Source organism: Amblyomma maculatum, chromosome 6 (assembly GCF_055883805.1).
Source record: "Amblyomma maculatum isolate TAMU_Amacu chromosome 6, ASM5588380v1, whole genome shotgun sequence".
Taxonomy (NCBI): domain Eukaryota; kingdom Metazoa; phylum Arthropoda; class Arachnida; order Ixodida; family Ixodidae; genus Amblyomma; species Amblyomma maculatum.
The window spans coordinates 23,442,436-23,468,824 of record NC_139349.1 but is presented as its reverse complement, the minus strand read 5'-3'; the positions used below and the strand labels follow the sequence as shown (position 1 = coordinate 23,468,824).

Genomic DNA, 26,389 nt, shown 5'->3' with positions numbered 1-26,389 from the left:
CCATTGTGTCAGGGAAGAGGTTGTGGTCGTCTATGTGGTTCTGGAGGCGTGCGAGCACATGTTTAAAGAGTTTGCCAAGACAAGAAGTGAGAGATATGGGTCGGAGATTCTTGATATCGAGTACTTTGCCGGGTTTAGGGATAAATGTGATACGGGCGTGTGTCCACTGGGCCGGAAGGGTTCCCGTGCGCCAGCATTGATTGAAGAGGTCCGTGACCGCATCGACAGACGGGTCATTCAAGTTACGAAGCATCTTATTTGTGACTCGGTCCGTCCTCGGAGCTGATGTCGTCCTGATGCGGTGCATCGCCGCCCTGACTTCAGGTGAGGAGATTTCCTCATCAAGGGCAGGGTTGGGAGAACCGGTGTAGGAAGGGAGGGGGTAGAAGGGGTTGCAGTGACGTACATGGTCTTTTAAAGTCTGAAGGAGGGCGTCATCATCTAGGGGAAGCTGATGAATAACGCGGGTAATTCTTACGCTGCGTGGCCTTGGTGTGCCCAGGATCAAGGAGGTAGCGTAAAAGCGATCAGGTGTCTTTAAGGCTCATACCGCTCATTACCGCTCATACGGTCCCAGATCTCCTCCCCCCCCCCCCCCCCTGCTGGTGAGGTCCCTTGTATGAGCTTCAATTTATTTCACAAGGCGGGAAATTCACCGTTTGTGGGTGTGATTATGCATTAGACTTAAGCCTGTTAGGAGCTCTGTTTGCTTTCAGCGTAGTTGCGATGAGACGAACTTCCCATAGTCAGCGCGCCTTTGAGGCGTCCTCAGGTGACATGAGCCTGCTGACACGTCAAACGTGGCCGTCGTAGTGGCCGTTAGTGGGGTACACTGCCGGAAAAAAAATTATGGTCCAATTAGCGTGCTTAGGCCAAAGGTAAGTTTGGTGCATTAGCAGTTCGGTTTTAACGCAATATAACCCGGCGTCGGCGTTGTGAGCGAAGAGCATTGAGCGTGGCTCTGGCAGTTGGTGGCAGGTTACATGAACGGGCATTGATTGGTCGGCAGATTGTGCGACTTCACGAGGTCGCATCACATATATCCTAGTTGGCAGCGTGCCAGCCATACGTAACGTCGCACCTCGGAGAATTGTTTGGTTCGACGACAGTGCAATAACTCTTAGCTGCGGATGCCACTGATTGTGAAACTGCACGACAGCACTTGATACATACGTTCATCCTGTTCTTTTGGCGGACACAAAAAAATTATCACCTGCGCCACAATTACCCACAATGCACTGCGCACGGCGCGTCACTGAATAGAGAGAAAAAGTTGTGTACCTTTTGGGCTCACAAAATTATAAGTAACGAGCAGTGGAAGGCGGTACTGACTAGCGGTATCTAAGAGGACAAACTGGGCCTCATCCAACATGTCCGCGGTGCAAACAAGCAATTCCTTTTTGTTCAGTAGTCTTTCCGCCTCCTCCTCCGCGAAGAACCAAATGAAGGAAGCCCTCGTATTGCAATTGAGATAATAGTAACATCCTTACAAAACGCACATTTGAACACGTACCAGTACGTACAGCCTCCGTCAAAAAGTATGCAACCCATAAGGATAGCGTCCAAGCGGTTTAACCGGGATGCCGACACTTATCTGGCAGTCCAAAGCTTGGAAGGCGAGGAGCCGAAGCCCTGCCGCTTTCATGAGATCATTATCGCTGAGGATGTCAAGCGACGCACGCTGCAGAGGTAATAAGCAAGCTCCTTGAGCTGTACACCCTGATGGGGGTCACACATATCCAGGTGGGGACAAAGTATAAGGTGGTAAAGAGGATACGATACTTCGTTTTTCATGCGTTGCTAATTGAAATTGTCGGTGAGGTAGTGCAAATTCTCACGGACAAACATGTGGTTCCTTCATTTGTGAATGAGACAGCATTATTGCTCTTGCGTACAGTTGAACAGCGCGTGCTCCTTTTATGATTGCATCTGTATTTGCGCTGTTTTACGTCCAATTTATTGTCGTACTTTCGAAATTCCCGCGTCGAACAGCGTGCGCTGTTTCCCTAAACAAACCAAGAACAAACGACAAACATATGCACATCAATGATTAGATCAAATGAGGCAAATCAAATGTAGTGCTTCTGGCACTTCTGGTACTTCCCTTTAAGCACGCATGGTCGTACGGTACCTCCAAGTCTTCCGAGCATTCCGAGTCTTATGATGATTACATCGTTTTAAAAAGCTCAAGCCCAAATAAAGAGTTTTGGTATGACCGTATGATGAACTTCTTTTCAAGCGATTTCAGTGTGTCGTGTTTCCAAAATGAAGGAAGTATTATTAAACAAAATTTGTCGATGAAAGTAGATTTTATGTGTAAGCCACCGTAAGACAAAGCCAGCTGCAGCCTGTCAGTCTCGAGCTTGTGCTTGTGTACCATGTTGTGTACGCCCACAGGACGAAACTACAGTGAACTAGACTCAACTCAATAACCGCAACATTCGGGATCATGACTACATTGGATATTCGGTTGAAGAAAGTGAATAAGGTGTACCACGAAGGTGTAAGTATGAACATAACTGGCGCATCCTCCAGTAGCTGGGCAGCAGATTCTGGGCCTTCATAACTTTTATTAGCCTTCGTTATCTCGCAGTTTTTACCGTCGTCACAAAAAAAGTGCAAGCGCGTTCATTCGTGACCACATTCATGTGCGACATGATTTTAGAAACGCGGTTGTCGAAAGTTTTCGAAATCGTGTGCAAAAGTAGTCTATTAAATAACTGGAACAAGGAGACTAAGTTCTATTCGATCGCGAGTTCTCTCCAAACCCGCGAATGGTATTTAATCTTCAGAGTTAGAAAACAGTTCATGTGGTTTGTTGCGTGAGCTTCATAGTCTTGAGATTAAGGTTACTTTTGCTTTTTTTTTTTTGCCTGTTCTGTATTTGGTATATTTGTTTTGTATGCTGGAGTTTTTGTGGGTTGATTTCCGAGAGCCTCAGTACCAGCGTGCCTGGGTGGCAGGAATTTGATTACCTAGTTTCAGAGCTTTCTTCCACGTCTAGTGAAGTCCAAGTGAAAGTTGTGAGAATCATTTCCAGTGCTTACTGTGCATACTGCTCAATTTCCTTGTTTCACATGTTGAAACATGCACACGAGTTGCTTAGAAACTACTTCTATGTGCATGTCTCATCAGTGCACAACAAAGGCATAAAACTGATTTGAAACACTGTGGCACCGCTCTCGCTTTTCTTATTTTGTCTGAAGAGCTGAACAGTTGCCTAAATGCTTGCACCCCAACACAACAGCCGCGAGTACAAGCAGATGGACAATATATAACCATCGTTTTGTAGTGAAAACTTGCTAACAAATATCTGTTCTTTTCTACTGGGAAGTGGGTGTTTAACAAACAGATAATAGCAGAGGCTATCAAATACATATGGCAGAAAGATAGCTTAGGAGTCTGATGGGTTATTCTCTGAACTGTTACTTTTCTAGTAGAGTTGACCTCAGTTTTACAAAGCTGTTTGTATGTTATGAGATTTTTTCAGTTTTTTAGTACCTTAGCCATCAAGTTCTTATTGGCGATTTTAATTGGCTGTCTATGTTAAGCTCAGGACCTGAAAGCAAATTTGTAAATCTTCTGTCTGATCCTCTGTGATGTAAAGGGGCTATGGAATACTTTGCCAATTAAGGTAACAATGACGTGTTAATCTTTTTTTCTTACTGCCTTTATGAGTAATTAAAGCGCTAGTCACTCTTTACAGGGCTGCCTGTGTTTAAGTTAAAGCAAACAGTATGTTACGATGCTTCAAGGCCGTGCTGTAATAAGGTTTCACTGCCCTTTACTCCAGGAGACTGTGGCTGGTGTGGTGGTCGTGGACAGCAAGACTGAGACCAAGCATGAGGGCCTCACGCTATGGCTGGAAGGCAGTGCCAGCATGCAGCTCAGTGCCAAGAATGTGGGCATCTTCGAGGCATTCTACTCATCTGCCAAGCCTGTACAGCTCATTGGCTACTCACTCGAGATTGCCAAGGCTGGTCGCCTGCCTGCTGGCCGCACAGAGCTTCCCTTTGAGCTTCCCTTAAAACCCCGGCCTGGACGGACCCTTTACGAGACCTACCATGGGGTCTTCATCAACATTCAGGTTTCCTGTTTCTCTCGTTGTGCCCTTTTGTGCCCATTTAATAAGTTAAATTCCTGGGTGTACTCGCCCCCCAGCTGCCAATTGGCTGAAACAGGTGTAACACTCACCTGTAAAACAAAAGTCGCTACAGAAATCGGTGAGGTAGCAAGGCATCCATCACTATCAAAAGCCTTACGAGGAGTAGCTGCATTACTTGCTCCATGACCTCCTGCATTGCAGATGGGTCTGCAATATCAAAATTTTTATATATTGTTGTGAGAGACTCATTTCCTCACTCTTGTATGTTTAATAGTCTCAAACTGTGTGTCATACCACTTGGTGTCACAGCAACTGGGATGTCGCTGGAGTTGCGTAGGTACTACACCTCAAAAGAGCAACCAAAATGTTTTGTGACTGTTTTTTGTTAGAGATGAAAAATAGCTTTTGGAAGCGTTTTTTCAGAATGATGGTAATGGCAATTTATTAAAACATATAACTGTTTTCGATGCTTTGACATGAACAAAATCAGCGTATGCAGCAATAACATTGAGGCCTTTTATGCCCTTGACTGGAGATGCTGCTACTTATGCAACTGCACCACTATGTTCTTGGAACTTTCTGATATGCCACCATATTTATCTACATCCACATTCTGTCAAGGCAGGAGTATTGTCTTGTGACATGCTTGGTCAGAGAGTACTTGATTTCGAGTGCAAACGAGAATGTTGGGTAGTTAGTATTTGTAATTTCTTTTATTATTGCTGTCAGCCTTGATCAAGAGTTTTTACAGAAGCAGAAGTTCAGGTAGGGCACAGAAAGCAATAGAACATAATGAACATTCAAACTAACATGAAACTCCATACGAACGGTATTCACTATGTATTCAGAATAAATCAATTGGAATGTAAACTATCGTGCACCTTGTCAAAAAGTTTGTTAAGCGGTTGAGATGTGACAATATAGTTTGGTAGCAGTTCTTTCCTTGGCCTTACCGAAAGCTATCATTTCAAGCAGTCATGCAAACTGAGCAATGAGTCAATGTGAAAGTGTGAAGAGAGAATCTTATATGTGATAATGTAGTTTTTCTAATTTTTGCAGTGCACCAACTGTAAATGCATTGTGTTTATTGATTATACATCTGTTCCTAAGGCATGCCATTTGATTTGTGTGCCTATTGAAGCCTTTCTCATGCAGTACCTGTTACGATGTGAGATGAAGCGGTCACTGCTCAGCAAGGACGTCCAGAAGACACTTGAATTCATCGTTGAGTTGCAGGTTGGCTTCCTTGCTCTTCCTCGCAGCCTTTCCCTCTCTTTTTTCTTAATCTTTTCTTGGTTCTAGTGTAAATGATGGACTCTCTGCTAGTGACACCTGCTGTTCACAGTAGGCAGCAACCCCCAAAGCCAAGCCTAGTGTAGTTGGGTGTGTGATGCGCAATTTGGGTGAGTCAGCAGTGGTGCACACATAGTTTTTGTGCACAGTGGGGTGCCATGTCATTATATCATTACTTGAGCCTTAATTATTCCTTGACCAATTAATACACCCCACACTAGCACATAATTTTGTTCTCTCAACGATACGGTCCTATGAGCAGTGTCATCTGGCGATAAAAAGCAGAAATATTGTTAAAACAAATCAGAACTCAATTAAAGCCCTCCATTCTTGTTGCTTCTGTGGCGTAACGGATTAGTGCTGCATACTTGAGTACAGAAACATGATTTTGAATCCACTTCATAGGACTTTTTTTCTTTGCTCTTTTCTTTGTATGCTTAACAACAAACAACGAAATTACTGCCATATTGTCTGGGATGTGTATTCTTTCGGGTTGCATTATGTGATGTTTTCTTTATTCTAACTACCATAAAGCCAGCCGGGAACAGAGCTGGAAGGCAACAACAAATGTTGGGGTATGGCAATGCTAACACTATGCTGTTGCCCTCAGCGTAATGATTTCCCACCTTCAGTGGATGTGATTCCTTTAGGTTGTAGAGGGGAGAGGGGGTTAAGGGTGGCAGTTCCTGGCCCTACGGGGCTGGGATGGTAGGTCAACGCCGCTTGTGGCAGGGGCTAGCCAGCTGCTGATTTTTATCTGTTGTAGGCCGTCATTGCACCCGCCACCGCTTCGGTGGCGACGGGCGATGGCCGTTATTGCGGCGCGCGTCTTTCCCTCCCTCTTCTTTTTTCTTTCATGTCTATTTTCTCATCTGTCTGCACGAGGCAGCGGAGGTGGCTCAGCTACAGAGCCGGTAGCAGGCCCATGCATTTTCTTTTCTTTCTTCCTGCAGCCACAGTTGCCTTTTAACTTGCCAACAGACTACCAGTGAGGAGAAAGAAGTCACGGAACTCTACCGTTGAGAGATTGGAATTATGCGACACTACTCTGTTAATAGAAACCCTACTAGAAAGCATTAAGGAAGTGAATCTTGACTTTATACACTAATTATACACTAGTGAAGAATTTTGTTGCACTGTACGACATGGTATTGCTTACTGTATTATTGTCTTCTCATGGTCCTTGCTTTTTCTGTGGTTTTGAACGCTGCATGTTGTCTTGCCGCATTTTATTGCGTTGTATTAATATTGTGCAGTATCTCCACATTAAAATGAATTGGGGTGAATTGATGAAACCATTGATTGGTTTCCCATAAGACTGAATTTAAAGAGAATGTGCCTAATCAAGATGGACTGCTTTGCACGTATTTTGGTTAAGATGTACTTTTGCAGTGACCTTGGCGACTTTGCACAACGGCACTCACACGAGCGTATGATTGGCACTGTCAGTGGAAAAAAAAAATTCTCATGCTTCCGCGCAAAAAAGCGGGCCCTCACAATATATGGTTTCAGCGCCCCGCCATCGCAAACTCTGGATAGCTGCCTTGTGGTCTTGCGGGAGAGCGCTTTCTTGGGAGGAAGCTTTCTTGCTGGTGCAGAAAGGGCAGGAACGGCGTGTTCAGATTTTGGCATTACATGCGTGTCACATACTGCTGGCTGCTTTCCACAGACTAAAATGCCCGTTACTGTAAAGTGTGCCTGCTGGCTAACTTAAGGCTTGAAGACTCTAGAACTGCATTTTCAACTTACACTTCATAGCAATATGCCACACATAGCTACACTGATGGGCACGTTTGGTGTGCTCGGAGCAACATGGAAAGCTGCAGCCACTGGGCGATACTGCAGGAAAGATGAGACAGTGAGAAAAAAAAACTAAAACAGTGCGATGTTCATGTAGGATTACACGAGCTGGTTACATTCTCTCAGCCTTCTAATCTCTTCATGCATAGTGGAATAAATGCTTCATTTGCAGTTATTTTCTCTGTCTGGAAGACAATTTCATCTAAACAATTTTTTTAGTTTAAGGGTACTTGTGTTAAGAGAAAACTGTGATAGCAAATTCTTTGATCCGTTCATGTTCGTCTTACAAGGAGTCCACTGTATCTTTGTTCCATGCAGGAAGGTGCTGAGAAAGCAACTCCAGTGCCTGTTAACATCAACATCACTCCAGAGTCATTGCAGAATGTCAGAGACGTGAGTGTCGCAACTGTCGTAGCCCCGCAATTGGCAAAGCATGCTGTTGCCATGGCGAGAGCAGAGCTGTGTATCAGCTGAGAACAAAGCTTGACTTTAAAATGCCCTCTAAGAACATTAGTCATGTCAGCATGTGCATCTTTAGAGCTCTCCTATCATCTGCAAAATAGTGCATGCAATGATGTTATGGCTACATTCAAGTTTTTGTGTGCAAGAGAGTTGAAGTAGTTGGTACTGCTTGGTGTACTGGTTCATGTGACACATAGGTAAATGTTTTGCCTAGGAATTGGTTGTGCTTATTTCTAAATTGTTTAAACAAGTATCTGTGCTCTTAGGAAGATCCATTAACCCGATATAGTTAGTGCTGTATTTATAATTGTTCTTCCTAGTTTGCTCCTTGTCAGGTTTTTTGATGTGTCAGTTAGCAGCCACAGTGTTTGAGGGCTTGCTGTGATGCCTTCTGGTAAGAGATGAGGTGTGACAGGCATTTCCAAATGCACCCATGCAGCATTCCCGAGTTCCGCGGTTCCTGATCAAGGGGCGCATCGACAGCACCTGCTGCTGCATCACTAAACCCTTCACTGGGGTGGTAGGAGCTGTTTTTTCTCTCCCTTATGCTGTTTTTATCACTAGCTTACAAAACATACTGACCTGGCTGTTATTCACAACAATATATAAGGAACCCTCTGCAACTCATTTTTCCTCATAGCAGTGCAAGAAAGGCTAGTAACTAGGGGTGTGCGAATTTTCAAATTCTTGAATATGAGTCAAAAACAAATATGGAAAAAGTGCCTTTGAATATTGAATCGAATATTGAATATATTTTATCAATGAAAAGAAAAAAAAAACAGAAAGTTAAGAACAGTAAATATTGTTTTTTTTTATTTCAAAATTTGCATGTATTTGAAAATAAAATTAAAATAGAATTGTACACAAGTGTATGTTTTGCTGAAAAATACTTCATAAATTTTATGCCGAATTTCGTAGACCGGTTTTCTGTACAAGAAAGACGTGCATGAAACTGGCTGAAACTGTCACATCACTGTTGATTTAGTAAACACGTTAATTCGGCTTTTAGGGGTCAAGAAAAAATGTCCATTCAGTTGGCCTGAAAAAGATACTAAAAAATGTTTGCATCACAGAAATTTTGTCCGCTGAACACCTGCACGATGGTTGCCTGCATTTATGGTGAAACCGAAGTAAGAACAATATTTTTCCCAGTTTTGTCAGATACTGTGTCTTGTGCACACTGTTGGGAAGGTCCTCCTTCACAAAACGCGGTAATTTTTGAATATTCAAAAAGTTTGAGTATCAGTTACTTGAAAAAGATTACGAATCAAATAACATTTTGGATTTTTATTCAAAATTTCAAATATTTGCAGCCCCTACTAGCAACGTAATTTTCTAGTTATCACCATTAGCTGCTGATATCAATGATACATCATGAAAGGACAGCTTCAGTATTATGCTACTGGAAGTAAAAGTAGGTAGGTAAGTGGCAGTGTGTTTAATACTTCAAGGTCTTTTTAGGCCTGTTTCCTGTCAGCTGCTGAATAATCAACGGAATGATCGTGTACCTTTTGTGCACTTTTTTTTCGCCTGTTTTTCGTGATGGTTTTAAGGGCCAAGTTTTAAAAGGCTTCTTACCTTACTGAGGACGCCTTAAAAGGGGTGCGCCCTCCTTTAGTGAGTCTTTAAATAGGCCTCAATAGGAGTGCCGCTCTTAACGCTCGTAAGACATCTTCACTGAGGGCCTTATGTTTTGTATACAAGGCATCGCTTGATACTCTGGTTGTTTGTAGATGGGAGTGCACAACTGGGTGATGCCATTTCTTTATAATGTGTGCTGCACAATTACACGTGTGCCATACAGTGCTTCTTCTGGCTGAACCGCTGAATTCTTGATCAAATTTCGGACAGAAATGGCATTTGGTTGTCATTATTTTCTCATACCAAAATGTTTTGGGATACTTGCCTCACTCAACCAGAATTCTGTTGTTCGCATCGTCTGTGGTGGCGTGGTGACGGCAAAGTGAAACAAGGGGACAGCGGGGGCACCCATGGTAGCATCTTGCGTTGTTTGCAGGAACACTGCCGTAGAGACTTGACGAAGGAAGGCTAGTTGGGCAGAGCTGTTTTGCGGAAGGCTTGAAAAACACATCACTTGATTTGTCAGCAATAGTCTGCGAAACTTACTTTAGCCAAAACTACACTAAATTTGTATGTTTATGGGATTTAACGTCCCAAAGCAGCTCAGGCTGTGAGAGATGCCATAGTGGAGGGCAGCGGAAATTTTGACCACCTAGGGCTCCTTAACGTGCACTGCCATCACACAGTACACGGGCACCTTGCTTTTCGCCTCCACCGAAAAGCGGCCGCCCAGGCCGAAATTCAATGCCGCATCCTTGGGCACAGCAGTCGAGTGCCCTAACCACTGTGCCACCACAGCGGGGCACTAAATTTGAAGTGTGTGCATCGCAATAAGTCTTCATGAGCTAGCAGCGCAATGACGTGGTGCCGATGGGGTGAAATGCTTGGGAAAGAGTTTATGGTCCAAATAGGTGCACCGAAGGGACAGTGATTCATTATGCCATTGGATAACAATAGTCCGCCTCACACGGTAGAAGCCCAAATGCCATATCTGTGCGAAATTTGAGCTACAAGGATTGAACAGTTTAGCTGGGAGAAGCACTCTGCAGTGTGCATGTAATTGCGCAACTCACTGTAGATAAAGGCAGTTTTCTTTCACCTGAATTCCCCACATTCACTAATACGTGCATCTCTTCCCACCAGCTGTCAGTAGAGAGCTGCGACTCAGCTATCCGGTCTATTGAGCTCCAGCTGGTGCGGGTGGAGACGTGCGGCTGTGCTGAGGGCTATGCCCGTGATGGTACGTGCCTTATATTTGATTGCAGCGTCTTTCAGTATCATTAATGCAAAGGTCCTGCCCTCAAAGAGTGGTACGCAAGGGACGCTGTCACCGTGCATTTTCTGTTACCTTGGGCACAAGTTGGTCTTTCATCGTGTGTGTCACCGTGGAATGAGAGACTGTTTATTTGTTCTTTGTTCATGCAGCAGAAAGGAAGGGGGTGTGACATTCCTTATAAATTCCTGATCTTCACTCGGCTGTCACTGGTCACTTTGTCTGATTGCTGCACTATTTTCACTATGGAAGGCACCCTGGGCAGAAATGTAAATTGGCCAGTATCGACAGTGCGCCCTGTTTTTATGCCATTTCATCTAACTTCACTGAAAACAGAACTTTTATAAGGTGGAAGAGATAAAAAAAAATAATAAAATGCAGGTGTTGCCATCAACAGCCATTTTCACAGGCAAACTGTGATGCATTGAGACAGTTCTTTGTGCACAGATTGCTGAAGGTAGGCTGCACCACCAATATTGTCCAAACAGTGATCATGAAGGCCTTTTCACTCTTGATGTCACGAGTTTGAGTTTAGTGGTGGAAAAAATTTTGAATGTGCAAGAAATACATCCTCTTCTGCCATATAAAGATTCACGCACCTAGAGAAACCTACAAAATCAATTTTTATTGGGAAGAAAAGTGTGATTAGGTTGTTTCAGGTGTCCCACTAATTGAACAGGGACACAATTTTACTATTTGTCATGTAATATATACCAGCTTTCAGATTGCTGCTCAAATTATGTTACAGACTTTAGATTCAAGCGTAGGTGTGTAATGGTAGCTACAAGATTTAGCTGTGTACAGATTTTCCTAAAAACAGTATAGGCAAGGGTGCATAGTGAATTGAAAGGGAGTCAGGGTACGCACAGAAGATCAATGGTTATTCAAGAAAAATGTGTAGCATTTAATAGCTAGTGCTATCTTACAGATGCATGTGGTCCCAACTAACTTTTACCAGAGTGAAACCACAAGGGGCGTAGCATATTGTAAGTAGCAGCAAGATAATTGCCAAAACTGACTGGCACAGTAGGCATATTTAGATGAAGGAATCTATGTAGCTCATGATTCTAGTTTGAAATATTTGTTGGTACAGTCTAGCCCGGTTATAGCGAGGCCACTTATAGCGCAATAGCGGTTATAATGGAGGCAGTTCAATTTTCCATTCTCATTTTTGTATTTTCAATACAGTTTGGGTCCAGTTTTAACAAAGTAAATAAGCGCACGTCAGCGGATATAGCGAAGTGATTTTGTACCAAATGAAAAATAATGTATCAATCGGGAGATTTTTAGCCCTCAGGCAAATTTTTGTGCAAAAATAAGGACAAAATGTGGCTGACGGCCGCATTCACATCGCCGTCTGCTCTCTCATGGAGCAAAAGGTTGCTCCACTGCATCGATCGACTTGGCGTCTTCATGATGCGGCATCCCAGCATGCCGTTAAACCGGTTGCGTGGGAGGTAAAAAAGTAAGAAAATAGAAGGCGATTTTCGGTGACGTCACGGGGCAGCAGTCAACTTAGCCAATCGCGGTTCTTGAATTTCTCTCTCTGGGACTTCTCTCCTCTCTTTTCTGAGCCCGGGAGAGGGAGACTCAGGGAGAAAACGTCGCGGGAGAGAGAGGGAGAAGCGAGAGTATTCCCTCCACTTTCGTGGATCTTTGTATGCGCTTCACTCGGTGACGCCATTACGCTTTCCTGCCTTGTACCGCTTCTCACCTTTGATATCTCGTGACCTCTGACTTCGCCTGGGCAATTTTTAGACAACGGACATACTCAGTTATTCCATTTCTCGGACCTGACCGTTCGATTTCTCAGCAATGTCGAGTCTCACGAGTTCCAGCACCTCAACGGGAAAGAGAAAAATGTTGTCATTTAAGACGAAGCACGTCATTCTGGACGAAGTGCGCCAGAAGACGAAGTGGAAGTAAAACTGCATAGTCCACACACTCTGCCGTTCTCGATGACAACGCTGGCAGCGAGGACTGAAAGAGGATCCAGTGCGCTATGTGCGCCGAGCACTTTACAGGTGGTTCTTGGGTGCCCAATCAAAGAACATCCCGCTGAGTGGACCCATCATTCTAGTGAAAGCTAAGGATTTGGGCTTCGCTCTCTGTCATGATGACTTCCAGCCCAGAAATGGAGCAGCAGTGCAAACACTGCGCCTGCCGAAGATGAAGCTGTCGTGGTTGACATCGCTGCAACAGCTGACAGTGCCGCCACGACAGCCTGCCTAGAGCAGCTATGGAAGTCTGCTAAAGAGTTGGACCTTGTGCCTCCAGGTCTATCCCACATGGACTTCATTTCGGGCGACGACGAACTTGTTGCCACGCAAGACTTCACAATTGACGAAGTTGCCAGGAATGTCATGGAAGGGACGGATAGTGTCTCCGAGAGGGACTGCAGCGACGCTGGTTGCGCCCCTCCGCAGCAGTTATCGCAGCAGTTGACACACTGCAGATGTACTTCGGGAGTTCAGAGCAGAACTTCAGTTCACAGTTGGACGGTATAGAGGCCGCGATCCTGAAGACCGCACTTTCAAAACGTGTTCAGGGAACGCTGGCTCACTTCGTCCAGCAACGATAAAACAATTTACTCAAATTTTTCTCTTTCTTTCATAGTCCAGATACAACGAAATAGCGGATATAGCGAAGCAATTTTCAATTCCCGCCAACTTCGTTATAACCGGGTTAGACTGTACTTGCCCATAGCCTTGTCACAGTGTTGTTGTTTTACCTGCTACACTTGCAAAAGAGCCAATTGCTTTCACAGTTGACAGGTGGCAAAATTTAGGAAGGGAATGTGTGTGGGGCGAGTATAATGAGAAACTTGTGCATAACGACAGACTTAGGTGCAATGAGACTTCGATATATTTTAGAGCCTTAGCTGTACTTGTCGCAAAAGTCTGAGTACCTTTTGAATTTTTCTCTGTGATAATCAGCCAAACCTTCAAGATCATACCAGGAACAAACCTGCCTAGCAACACAGGCGTTATCTCGTTGGACAATTGTGTTGAGTATAATTGAGTTTTGCTAATTACGTATAATGGTTAATTAGTTATTATGATAATAAATGAACCGTATGTTACAACATCGTCGTGTATCGTTCAATAGCTTGTGTCAAAGTATAGCTGCAATTGACTAATTGTAGGTTTTAATTGTTATTAATTAGCTGATTTTATTTAAAAGTTTTACTAAATGCTATAGCATGTTAGCATATACGAAGTATGATTGCACTGTGCTAATTGAGGCGTTATTTAATTACTGTTAATCAGTTAATTTTTTTTTAAATTGAATGTCGCACTACAACGTCAAACTATACAATGCTGAAAAGGGCTTCATGAGCAGAATATAAAAACAAATACTGAGCCACTCAAAAGCATGCAGAACTGCAGAACTGAACTATCACTCATCTAACTCTGCCCAATCATAGTTATCAACGTGCACCTCATCACTGCATAAGCAGAGTTGGAAGAGCATATGTTTTTGCATTTCCTCCACATCAGTGAAAAATATGGCTTTAATTTAATAAAATTTATTCACAGATCTCTGATTACAGTAACTAGTAATAGATTTATATATATAATGTGTGAGGCAAATTTCATTATGGCTGTTGACATTTTTCCACATTGCAGTGACTGTTACTTCGAGCTTATATATAAGATCATAATTATAATTTACTTACTATTAGTGTAGTAGTCCTTGATATGCCCTGGTACTCATTCTTTTTGTTGAAACATCTCACTGCTCTCATATAACGTTCTTAGTAGTTTATCACAAGGCAGCCATGTTATGGCAATGGAAGAGTGTTGTCTTACAGAAGGGCTCACCTGCCATCAATTGTACATGCAGCCACGGAGATCCAGAATATCCAGATTGGAGAGGGTGACGTTTGTCGGGGCATCGACATTCCCATCTACATGGTCTTTCCAAGACTGTTCACCTGCCCGACACTCATCACCAACAATTTCAAAATAGGTGAGTACCTTGTATTCCTGTAATAAGAGCCCATTCAGGATTAATTAGCCCACTGAACAGTGTATGCCACTATGTAAATCTAAATTCATACTGTAGGCTTTCTAAATGTACAGTGACTGTTGCAACACTAATTGTGAAATGCGAACCACAAAATGCGTCTTAGTTAAAATGCTTGCTTATTTGTGCTTTAGTTTGACGCACAGGAGGCATACATTCAGGTTAATTTTCATTGCCATGTTTGGATGACATACTTGCCTGATTTGACCAGAATTAATTAAAAATCCTCATCGTCTGCAGTAGTGGCTAACCTAAAACAAGGAGCTTTTATATGATTGATGCTGCTGAGCGATTGTATCATTTTATTTCGGCAGGCAGAAAACAAACTTGTTGACTTTTGGGGGCAGTTTGTGCCAACATTTTCTGCACTCAGTATTGTTAAAACAGTAAAGGAAGCTTCATCAAATTAGCCACTTAAAACATTGGCTCACTTCTCACTAATCACAGCGTCAAGGTAAAGCAATCGTTCTGTGGATGTGCACCAGATGGCACCACTGGCATCAGCTGTGCAAATGCTGCTTGTTTCAGATCTCTTGAAAAAAGTGATTATAGGGTAGTGGTAGTGAGCTATTTGTTGTGCAGATTGAACATTCATAGGTAAATCCGGCTGTGGTAAGGCAGTGGTTACGGCACTTGACTACTGTGCCCAAGGATGTGGGATCGAATCCCAGCCACGGCGGCCATATTTTTATTGAGGCAAAAAGCAAGGTACTCACGTGGTGTGTGATGTCAGTACGCGTTAAAGAACCCCAGGCAGTCAAAATTACTTCGAAGCCCTCTACTATGGCATCTCTCATAACCTGAGTTGCTTTGGGATGTTAAATCTCATAAATTAAACAACTAAACCAGCATTCAAAGCTATGATGCCCACACCTTGCAATGGCCAGCATCTAAGTCAGGTAAACTCTAGCACTCCATGCCGTTCACCCACTTTGCAAATTTTCAGTGAAGCAGAGGATTGGTGATAAATGTTGTGCAATTCCGTGCTTGTTGGAACTGCCACTTTCATATTTGTTTTCTGCTTCTGTGGCGCAGGACAAGAACAACCGTGGAAATAGAATTAGAGTGTATGAGTCTTAATTGGGGTAGTTTTTATTAGGGTAGCTATTCAAATGAAAGTTAACCTAATCTGCGTAGTACTAATTGAGGTTCTGCTCTGTCGCACTTTTTTCTGTATCTGTGCTCACGTACATGTGCATTGCCCATATTATAAGCCAATAAAAACCAACACAGTTGCAGTGTTTTTAACCTGTGCTTTATTCTCTTTTTTCCTCTTTACAGAGTTTGAAGTCAACATTGTGTTGGTGTTTGAAGATGACCATCTGATGACGGAAAATTACCCAATAAAGCTGACAAGGTTTTAAGGTGCAAAAGCACGTGTGCAATACATAGCTGATGATGGACTGGGGCTTGCTTCTAGTGGAGGATTTTCCAAAGGACCAAAGAGAGCTTTATAACCAATTGTCTCATTAACAGTTAGGTACATTAGAGGTATGATCAGTTCAGTCCAGTTCAGTCGTTCAGTCGTGTCCGACTCTTCGTGACCCTATGGACTATGTCACGCCACGCTTTTTGTGGGACACCTTCCAACCTGGGAGGCTCATCTTCCGGTGCCATATCATTAATGGTATTGTGACTGGCCATAGGGTTTTCTTGGCAGGAAATACTGGAGTGGGTTATACTAGCGTATTAGAATAATTCTTTGATCAATAAAGTCATTTGTATCTCTCTCAATAATGAAAATAACTACAGGCCAACACAATAGGGATGGCACACCAGTAAAGGTTACAAACTGTAAAAAACTTTTTTTAGCTGTAACATAACTTTTCTCAAAATTGCAGTTATAGTCTTCAGTTGTGCCTCAAGAAAAATGTTTCCTTTGAAGGCTTTTCAGTGGGTAGTATACTACTGCTATAGAAAACTGTTTTTCACACAGCGTTATCTTTTGTCCCTGGTAGTGCATGATTACTTTTGTACAAGGATGCCGTAGCAAAACAAATTAAGCATGCGCCTCATATTCGACAGTGCAGAACATCAATCGAGTGCAGCCTCGAGTGCTTCGTTTCACATTGGTTATAGAGCATACAGTATTTTGATAACAAATGAAGGGATTTTTGTCAAGCACGAGCCTATTCAGTTACAAAGTCTACACTGCCCTGCATCTTTGTGCCAGATTAACTATCACAGCACCAGTTTTCTCTCATTGTTTTGTTCTGACCTGCAACTTCATGCTTTTCCTTTGAACCATGGAGTCCTTAGTTTGCTAGATGACTCTTTGCTACTTTTCGTGGCGAAAATTGATTTTTTTTGTTACACTTTTATTTTACCACACTGCCAAGATTCAACCGTGATAAAACAAAGTGAAACACTTCTGCGGCAAAATATACAGCAAGCTGGCCCTCAAACTGTATATGTTTTTTCTTGTTCTTTTATATCATTTTTACTTCCTTTTTCCATCATCTTACTCCTCTTTTTTTTTGATCCAGGGAACTCTTTTTAGATATAAATGATGCTTTTTAGGGTTCCCGCACTCACAATTGGGCTGCATGCCTTTGCTATTCCAACTTGCATGAAAAGATGGTGGTAAAATTAAATTTCCGTCATAATATTGTATTTTAATATAAACTTACTATGGTTGTACATGGCAAAGTGCATTTTGGTACATAAATTCTTTATAATAATGTCTTCATTATACTCAAAGCATATCTAATAATCTAAATGCCGTACAATATACAGTTTTTGTTCCTAGCAATATCTTTTGCATGCACTACAGAGAAGGCTGGTCTGAGCGTTTTCAGGATTGGAGGTGCAGATTTCATCTCTAATACATTCTCTGCAAGAGAGGTACATGACACGTGTGATTTCAGCTGTTCTAAAGGGCACAAAAGTTTCTTAAGAGTTGCTCAAATATACTTTATAGCAAATATACAGCAAGATTCGATTGTGTGATCGTGTGAGGAAATATTGGAGGGCGCAAGCTCCTTGTTCTTGCAAGCTAATAACAGGCGAGGGCTTAGTCCCTTATACCTCATCATCATCATCATCAGCCTGATTATACCCACTGCAGGGCGAAGGCCTCTCCCATATTTCTCCACTTAACCCGGTTCTGTGCTAGCTGCATCCACTTGACCCCTGCGAACTTCTTAATCTCATCCGCCCACCTAACTTTCTGCCGCCCCCTATTGCAGCCCTAATGATAAGTTTGTAGACAGCACCTGCACTGCTGACACAGCACGACACCATTCCAGCAGCTATACAAGGCACCAACTTCATTAAAAGCTATCAGTCAGTTTTCAGTTCTATTGATTTTTTCTTTCTCCAAAGCTTTTTCAAAGTGAGAAATGTGCATCAGTGTTAACGTATAAGGTCTGCTGTATAACTAGAGTTGTTTAGAAACAATGCAAATTGAGTGTTGCAAGAGAGGCCTTCCTGGCAACTATGCTGCTTAGGGGTTAAAAAGTAATGCATCTTAAAAAAGTTTGATTTAGGAGTAAACATGTTTCGTTATTCTTTAAGTTGTTGCCGTCAACGCCTGCCAATGATGGGAATTTCCATCTGTCAATAATTTTTGGGATGCCTTAAGGCGTAAGTGTGATGCAGCTATGCTTGAATGATATAAACTGGAAAATACTAGTTTTTTGAGTAAACACGACGCAGAAAAGCAGTTTAGGTCTTGGCGACATTTTTGATGCACGGATACTTGACCGGTCAGTTAGGAGTATAGGTGCTAGATCTTGTGTGTTTGGTGTTAATAGTCCTCTAGAAATGTCTGTGCAAAGGTGCAGAGTAGCCTATTTCCTCTTGTCTAAAGCTAGCACTCAAGCAGTGTTTTGTAACAGAAATAAAGTAGAACCCTGAAGCAGCTACTGGGCTTTCACTGTTGATACTTTGCTGCTTTCGCTGCACTGCCAGCGCAGCCTAATAGACCTGTGAACAGCACAGGCACAAACTTTTTCTCAGTTGCAACGCATCCTCAAAAGACTATATATACTCTTCATTTGCTTCCTCAGCACATCATTTGAGCATTCTAGACAAGTGTGTTATACTCTATACAGGATGATCCGCTCGGAATGAGCACTCACTTGTGTGGTAGCACTCTTAGGTGTGCCAGAAATGTACATGCTGCAATTTCTTGGGCTATGACATGTTTGTATAATGCGCAGAAGAGTAGTTTTTTCCTTCATGATAACCATGAATAAACAGTTGTGTTGCCTTTGTACATGCACTAGCTGCAGAAAGGAATGTTTGCTTAAATATTTGGGGGACACTTAAGCTTTGCTGCAAAGGGTATGATATATCCATAAGGTTATTCCCATCTCACTTACCCTCCCAAAGATAAAAGCTAGCAGATTCTGCCAACTCGGCCATGTCATGCAATCTCGACATGTCACAACTCGTCTAGCAGTCAGTGCGGCCATGTCACCTGCCAATTACCACCTGATAATTTTTTTTTTTTTCTTTTTTTTTGCTCAATAAGTCGACAGCGGTGGCACCATCGGATTTTCTCGAGAATCGGGCATTTATCGTTGTTGCGCTTCTAGGTCGATCCCCCAAAGCCTGCATCAAAGCGTAGTGGCACTCAGCACTAGCTAAGTACCACTTCCAGGTGTCTGTGCCACTCCTTTGATGAGAGATCACGTCGTACGCCATGGGGTCTTCGCGTCTTCACCCTAAGATTATGTGGATCAGTCCTTGCATTCGGCCTCGCATTCAGGAGGTCAGGTTCGATATCACTGGTGCCGCCGGGTATCCACCGGTTTTTCAATGACTACAAGCTTTCCCCTGACCTGATGCTCGGCTCTTCGGGGTGAAGTGCTTGGGAAAGAGATCATATGTCCCAAATAGTTGCGCTGATGGGACAGTGATTCGTTCCGCCATCGGACAACAATAGGTCCACCTCGCGCGGCAAAACCTGGGCCAGTGGGTCATTCGACCCGGGTAAGGCCATGATTTCACGACCACCTGGATGTAGATCTTCAGATTCGAAAGAGACTGAATATCATCCGACACAGCAAGGAGCGCAGGGCATATAGAGTGCACTGTTCCAGGCGACGAGGCTGCTAACAGTCTCGCGCTCGCATGCTCGCATTACTTCGGTTGCGCAGTTTTCAAAAAACGCGCGTCTAGTGGTACTTGTGATCTCATTTATATGCAGTAAAATCCTTTTTTGCCTTCATTATAAAACTTATGATAAAAAAGTATACTAAAGTTTATAATTTGCAATTTCGTTACGCCGTTGACATTTTTTATTTGTTTGCACAAGACTGCTTAGCAACTTATGGGATAGTAGCCTATTTCCTCTGGGTTGTTGGTTGGGTCTGGTTTCCATGCGTTTTCTGTCATCGTGTGCGTGTGTTACTAATGTTACTAGTTGTGGATGTGCTGCTGGCGTCACGAACAGCGCTGCCACGCCACTTTTGCTTTTTTATGCGCTGTGCATGAAAAGTTATCTCCGTGTCGTTTGGTTTGGTGCAGCAAGGCACGGTGCGCTCTTTTGACGATCACGTGACTTCGCCGACGGCTATCACTGGACTGTTTTTGTGTACAAACCATGCGGCGTGAGGAAAGCCCCTCATTATTGGAGTCTACAGCGGTGTGACCTGCTGATTCATACAGCCTAGGCCGTGCCACCTACATTTCAAGCGGAAACCTTGCAGTGTCTGCATATCTGTGCATTTGAAATTTCTGGCCATGAATAAGCAGGTGTAATTGCAATGGATACGAGCCTACTAGGTAAGTGTTGCCCAGCAGTTTCGGAAAGTATTTTACAATCTTCCGCGATATGAATTAGCTTAATGCGCCATGAATGATAAACCAGGCGAGAGATCGAGCGGGTGAAAGCGCCGTGTTCAACGAAAAAAATTCTTTCCACAACAATGTTATCGCATCTGTCATCCGACATATCAACTATCGAGGTGTCATTCATGGCTAGTGCGGTTTTCGCACTGCGGATTCGTGCTTAAGCAATGCTAATTATGTTCCTTGGCCTTTTCGTTCGAGCATTTTTCTCTTTCACTGTTATCACCGAACGAGCTGATTATTCCCTGTAGAATACTTTTCAGTGCTTAATGACATGTATCGAAGCTTGGAATAGCTAGCAATATTAAATTAAATTAAAGTACAACTGTAGTAGCGCTGGCCGCTTCTTGCATCCGCTGCGTGACGGGTGCATATGGCTCAATCCTCCAATGCACGCTTTAGCTTGTTGAGGCTCCTGTCAAGCCGAGGGATTTTATTTGCGCCCTAATCAGGTTTAGCCGTGTCGGAAGCTTTCTTTTCGTCTAAGGGAGGTTGTGAAAGCGTTTTATCAGCAAACGCCGAATAGGGAGTGCTTTCTTATTATGCATACATTTGTTCCTCCTCGCATGTACACACCTCCTGGAAAGACAAGCGCACGAAAGCAAAACAAAGTGTAGTACAGGACAGTAAAAAAATAGTTTTTATCAAAAAAATGTGTCAGAAACTCATGTCAGTCTATCATGCCAAGGTAGGCAATTCTCTTGTTGACAAATTAATAGAACTGCTGACACATCACCCATCATATTATTACAGCTGATTTGATTATGCCCTGCTCACGGTCGTGGTCATAGTCAGATCTCAATTCCATATCATGCCAAGACTGTTTCATTTATCCACTTGCAGTCTCGATTCTTGTCTCTGTGAGTTGTGATGCTGCTGATATTTGTGGCACGAGGGCAACTTAGCAAGAGCACAAGGTTTGGTCACAGACCCATTTTCCAAGCATTTCACCCCGGTGAAGCCAAACACTGGGCCAAGGGAAACTCTTTACCCATTTCAAACCGGTGGGTGCTCGGCAGTGCTGGGAATCCGCTATCAGTTCTGACGTGCACAAAAGTAACACAAAATTGCTATGAATCTAGTTTTAACTACAGCTTTTTCATCATATTTAATGATTTAGAACCACAATATAACTGCTTTAGTATTAGTAGAGGCTGCTAAAGCTGTGATTATCTGCACTTATTGTTGCAGTTAGTATTTATTACTTTTGTTAGCATATGATTATGCAGGATTGATCTCGTCTGTAGCTAAATATGAAGCAATAGATGCGTGGACATGCTTCTCGAAAATATGAGATTGGAGCATTGTCCTGAAAAAAACTACATTAACATATCATTTCTGAAACTGCTTGGCTTATAAACATGAGTACAACTGTCCAAGAAAAAAAAAGAAAAGCCAAGAGGTCAGTGCATAATTTCAAGAATGCTATGTGCTGATAGCCAGGCTGTATAGACCTTTACGTTGGGCAACGGAGATGTCAAAACACCTCCTCTCTAGATTGCTGCAAACCTGTTCCATTGCTGCTTCCACCATACTAGCATAAAGTGCACAAAGCAGTCCAGTGAACAATATAGTGATGTCTAGTTACTACTTATTTGAAGGTGTATACATCAGAAAGGCGCTACAAAAAATCAGAACAGCATATAGACCTTTGCATCGGGCGAGGAGGTGCTGAAACGCTTCCTGTTGCAAACCGGTTTGGCTACTGTCCCACAGTGCTAGCGCCATGTGCACACAAAAGCCCAGCGGACAAGATAGTGACGCCCAGGAAGCCCTCGTTTCAAAGGTGTATAGGGAGCAGTGACATGGAAGTGCTTTCCACAAAATGAAGTTCGACAATGCTTTTTGCCTCACAATCTGCACCCATTAGCCAGGATATGCTCTTAGCTCATGGCACACCCTGTAGGGGCAGCCACACCGGCTACAAAGCAGCAGAATCAAGTAGCACATAATCAGCCCAGTAATTTTTGCCATAGGACATGTCCTTTCCCATTGATCTCACCAGCTGTGGCTGTCCTATCCCTACAGAATTCCTCACGTTGTTGCAACAAGGACAACGAAGTGCACTGTTCGTGTATTGCCAGTGAGGATGACAAAGTGCAGTGTTTGTCCAGTGCCTCCATATCCCTTGTTAATCAGCTTCGCTAGTTTATGGTTGTATGTAATCTATAAATATATCTTCTCACATCATTGGCGGAGTTGTTGAGTGGAAGAAGTTCACTGCGCAGTTCTCTGTTGGCTTTAAGGGTTGCCCAGCAAGATGGGCATCTGCCCTGCTGGCTCTTTGAGCCAACAAATGCAGCATAATAATGCTCTTCTTTTTTTATATGTTGGCAAGGTTTGCTGCAGGCATTTCCTGCTGACATTGATTCCTCTCACACGCTCATACAGAGTGGCTGTGTAATTCCATTATTTCATTTGTGTGGAAATGACTTCTATAGTTAGTTCAGCTATCCCATTAGACCATCTTAATTAGGCCAAAATGGCACTTCCAAAAAATTCAACCTACCTACAAGGTCTGTGAGATAACTTTTCTCCTGCAAGAGGAAAAGGTGGGAGAAGAAAGCTGTCCTGACTGCTAGGGGTGAAAGTTTGTAATCTCTCATGAAGAAGAGGCAACCATCGTTCTATTGTTCATCGCATAGTGGGCTTCCACGAGGTCCTATACTAACAGTGAGATCTATGGTACCCCCCTTAGTTGTCTACAGGCTGTTTATTCCTATTTTCCTATAATAGGAAGCACAGTCACCTTTTCAATATGCATCTTGGTAGCCTTGCCTTTATGTTGCACATTTCACTCCATTGGGTACATAGGAAAGTAGGAAGGGAGGTATGGTCATTGTCTGATGCCCTATTAATCAAAAAACATCTGACCCATTCTACTTATTGCATAAATGCGGTGGTTTGTGTGCAACCATTTTTGTTTTTGTTTTGGGGGCAGCAACTCGCTGTCTGCTTTGGATTTAAAGTGGTTTCTTGTCGGATGCACAGTGTGTTTCTAACAATTGTTGAAAAATCATTAAAAAGTAATTAACTTTACTGGACTGGATTACGAACCGTTGGATTAGCATAACTATATATATGCTCTTTAGCAGCATTTACTTTGCAGGTGATCCTGATTTCTATGTTTGAAAACTGAATCTTTTCTGTCTTGCAACATAAAATGGGAACCTTGTGTATTATCTAGTATATCTGCTGGTATGCATAAATACATTTATTTTTTTTTTTTTTTTTTTTTTTTTCAGGTTTTGACTCCATAGATTCTCTTTCAAGCCATCATGCCAGCAATGGCCTTAGGACAGCTAATGCAGATTCCTCCCAGACATGCTCAAAGAAGTACAGGTACACTTTGTTGGCATAGCAGTTTCCTTGTTGACTGTATTCAGCATCAGTTTAATTTTTAAAAATTCATTACATATCTGTACAGGATCTCCTAATTATTTAGTAACATGGTTCTTGACATTCTAATGACGATACTGTAGGCTTTTGTGCAAGAGAGTTGTGTTGTGTCAAGTTTTTGTCTAAAGAAAACGAGTTTGGCTTCGAACACATAATGGGGTGATAAAAGATATTTCATATAATATTTATGTTGCCTTTTAAAAAAGCTCTTAAGGAGCAGCATGTCTTGCAGTGTACAAGCATCTGTAGATGCGACCTGAGTGCTAGGAAATTTTTGTATATAAAGGTGTAATGTCTTAAGGTTTGGACATAATTAGAAATGGGGTCAGATCTGGAAGATCTTGCATGATTCCTTTTATAATTCGCTTCCAGGAGGTCCTTGCATGATGATTTATTCATTAAATCACTTTTCTTTTGCTTACCAGGTGTAGTTAGCACCACATCTAGGGACCACAAGGGGATAAAGCTTAAGATGGATATGCCTATTTGGCTTCTAGGTTGTTGTAGGACCTTGGTAGTATATGTATATACCACTTTCTCTTTGGGCTTTTCTTAAAAAAAAAAAAAAAAAATTCAAATACACTTGTTTACCTTTTTTTATTGTTTTTTGTTTGTTCTGCCATCTGTTGATTGCCCCAACAAACAGTACATCACGTGTCATGTACACTATGCTTTCACAATCAGATGATAGATTTTGGCTCGGCATAATTTTGGCATGAAACAAACATGAGGAAAATGGAAACTCTTGATGTGGGATGATCGTCTAAATTTACCCGTTTCTTAAACAGTCTTTAACGGTTCCTTTTCAATTATTGACAAATTCGTGTGGGAGTTAAGGGTGTCGATTTCTTTTTTCTTTTTACAAGAATATGTGTGTTAGATTTTTGCCTCACAGTGCTCTCTCTGGACTGCTCGCTCGTAGTATGAGCTTCAGTAAGGCAGCACTTAAAGATAGGTATAAAGCCTTTTAGGCGTGATTTGGGTAACGTTCACTCTTCACTTCAATGTGTTGCTTAAGAAAAGGCTGTGGATCTCATAGAATTGCCAGACAGTTTAGAACTGAGCAAAGGTGTCAGTGGTACCATGATTGATTGAGGAATTTGTTCTATCAATGTCTGAAAAACGTGGAAGAAGGCACACAGGTATACTGTGAAAATTACTTTGCATCAAATGGTTTCCTTGAATAGAAAAGAAAGTTCTAATGACAGATACTGTGCAAGTGAACTACAGAAACCTTCCTGGTGTGATAAAACGTAAAAACAAGCTCAACAAATGCAAGCATGCCTGGTGGTCAAAAGGAGTACTAACTTGCGTACCAGTGGATACCATTCCACCAGAATGCATGTCTTAGGATTGGTAAAGCACTTAATGAAAATTTTTCGCGCTTCGAGTAGACAGCAATAGAAATATGCACTTTGTTTGAAGTGTCACTCTCTTGTCAGTGGTGCGAGTGTGCAACGCTTTTTTCTGCGAAAGTAGTAGCTTAAATGGTTCGGAACAAAAATTTCCATTGGATTTCTAGAGTTTCTAAGTGCATATTTATTGTTTATGTGTTTCTTTGACCTAATAAAATTTCATGCCTCAAAAAGGGTTTTTCACAAGCTGTCTTCCATTGCTACACAGGAGTTAGGAATTTATTCAGAGTAAAATAATTCCACTAAATGTGGATACATAATCTGTCAAGGTACATTACAAATCGAGGTAACATTTGGTGTCCGCTATTCGATTTGTGCCCTGCTTTTTAACTTTTTTCATTTTTTTTTTCAAATCTCTCTTGTTGTGGCAGTAATATTTCTGCCCTTTCGTTGCATATCTACTTCGCTACATGATTCTTCAGTGAGGAGTGGTTCTCACTCTTTGAAAGAGGAGAAATCTCAAGGAGGCTGAAGGAAAAGGCTCTCAGACTGGAGCTCGCAGATTGCAGATTCAGGAGCATATGCTGGAAGGCAAGTATTGTCTGTTTTGTTGCATGTCTTGCTAAGAATTTTTGTCCCCCCTTGTGGGTGTTGTGTGCATGTCTAGAGAAGTGTATACGAGCAGCGCAGGTAATAGGACACACGAAGAGAGAGACACACTCTTGTGGTCTAGAGATGTCTTGTGGTCTAGATAAGGCTGAGCCAGAGGCCGACATGAACATTTGTTTCTTAGATGATTTTGATCTACAACCTAAGCTCCTAGCACTGGCATAAGCTTAACTGAAAAAGTAATGTTAAAAAAAAAAATTCGTTTTTCATTTTGCATGAAAGGAAGAACTTACGAGAAGCTTAAAGGTGTGTTAAAAAATGTTCTCTCTGTTTTGCTTTGTGCTTAACTATGAGGTATCAGCTTGTGTCTTAGATAAATAAATGCCATTTGTTTTCACTGTCTTAAATATGTAGCACATCCAGAATTACTTATATTGAAGACTGTTTCTCAAAAAGTGCTCTTTTCTTCGTTTGGAAAAGCACAATGTATTATGTTAATTATTTGTCTTATTTAAGGACAGAGTTAACTGGAGAGAGCTACGTGAGGAAGGTGTCTTTGCTTTGCAGTCCAACTGATAGTGATGAATATGAAAAGTGATGGAAGGCTCCAATGACATGCTTCGGTCATAATCCCCAATTTCGTGTTCTTCAATTGGTGGCAGAGAAGGTTCATAGCACTGGAAT

General features: G+C 42.4%; 2 protein-coding genes across 2 annotated transcripts in view; both read left to right on the top strand.

The window, feature by feature from the left end:
* The first annotated feature begins 2,381 nt into the window (after nt 1-2,381).
* On the top strand, nt 2,382-15,916 carry LOC146185270 (vacuolar protein sorting-associated protein 26C). The gene is made up of 8 exons (XM_084606222.1): nt 2,382-2,503; nt 3,794-4,087; nt 5,261-5,341; nt 7,517-7,591; nt 8,100-8,180; nt 10,385-10,481; nt 14,361-14,486; nt 15,825-15,916. The coding sequence occupies exons 1-8, from the start codon at nt 2,450-2,452 to the stop codon at nt 15,905-15,907; spliced, it is 891 nt and encodes a 296-aa protein (XP_084462348.1). The 5' UTR covers nt 2,382-2,449; the 3' UTR covers nt 15,908-15,916.
* Nucleotides 15,917-19,903: 3,987 nt separating this feature from the next.
* Nucleotides 19,904-26,389, top strand: part of TBC1D5 (TBC1 domain family member 5) — a 35,517-nt gene continuing 29,031 nt past the window's right edge. The window contains exons 1-3 of the mRNA XM_084606220.1: nt 19,904-20,276; nt 23,588-23,684; nt 25,579-25,687. Of these exons, the coding sequence (XP_084462346.1) occupies nt 20,258-20,276; nt 23,588-23,684; nt 25,579-25,687 (225 nt within the window). The 5' untranslated portion in view covers nt 19,904-20,257. The remainder of the gene's footprint in view (nt 20,277-23,587; nt 23,685-25,578; nt 25,688-26,389) is intronic.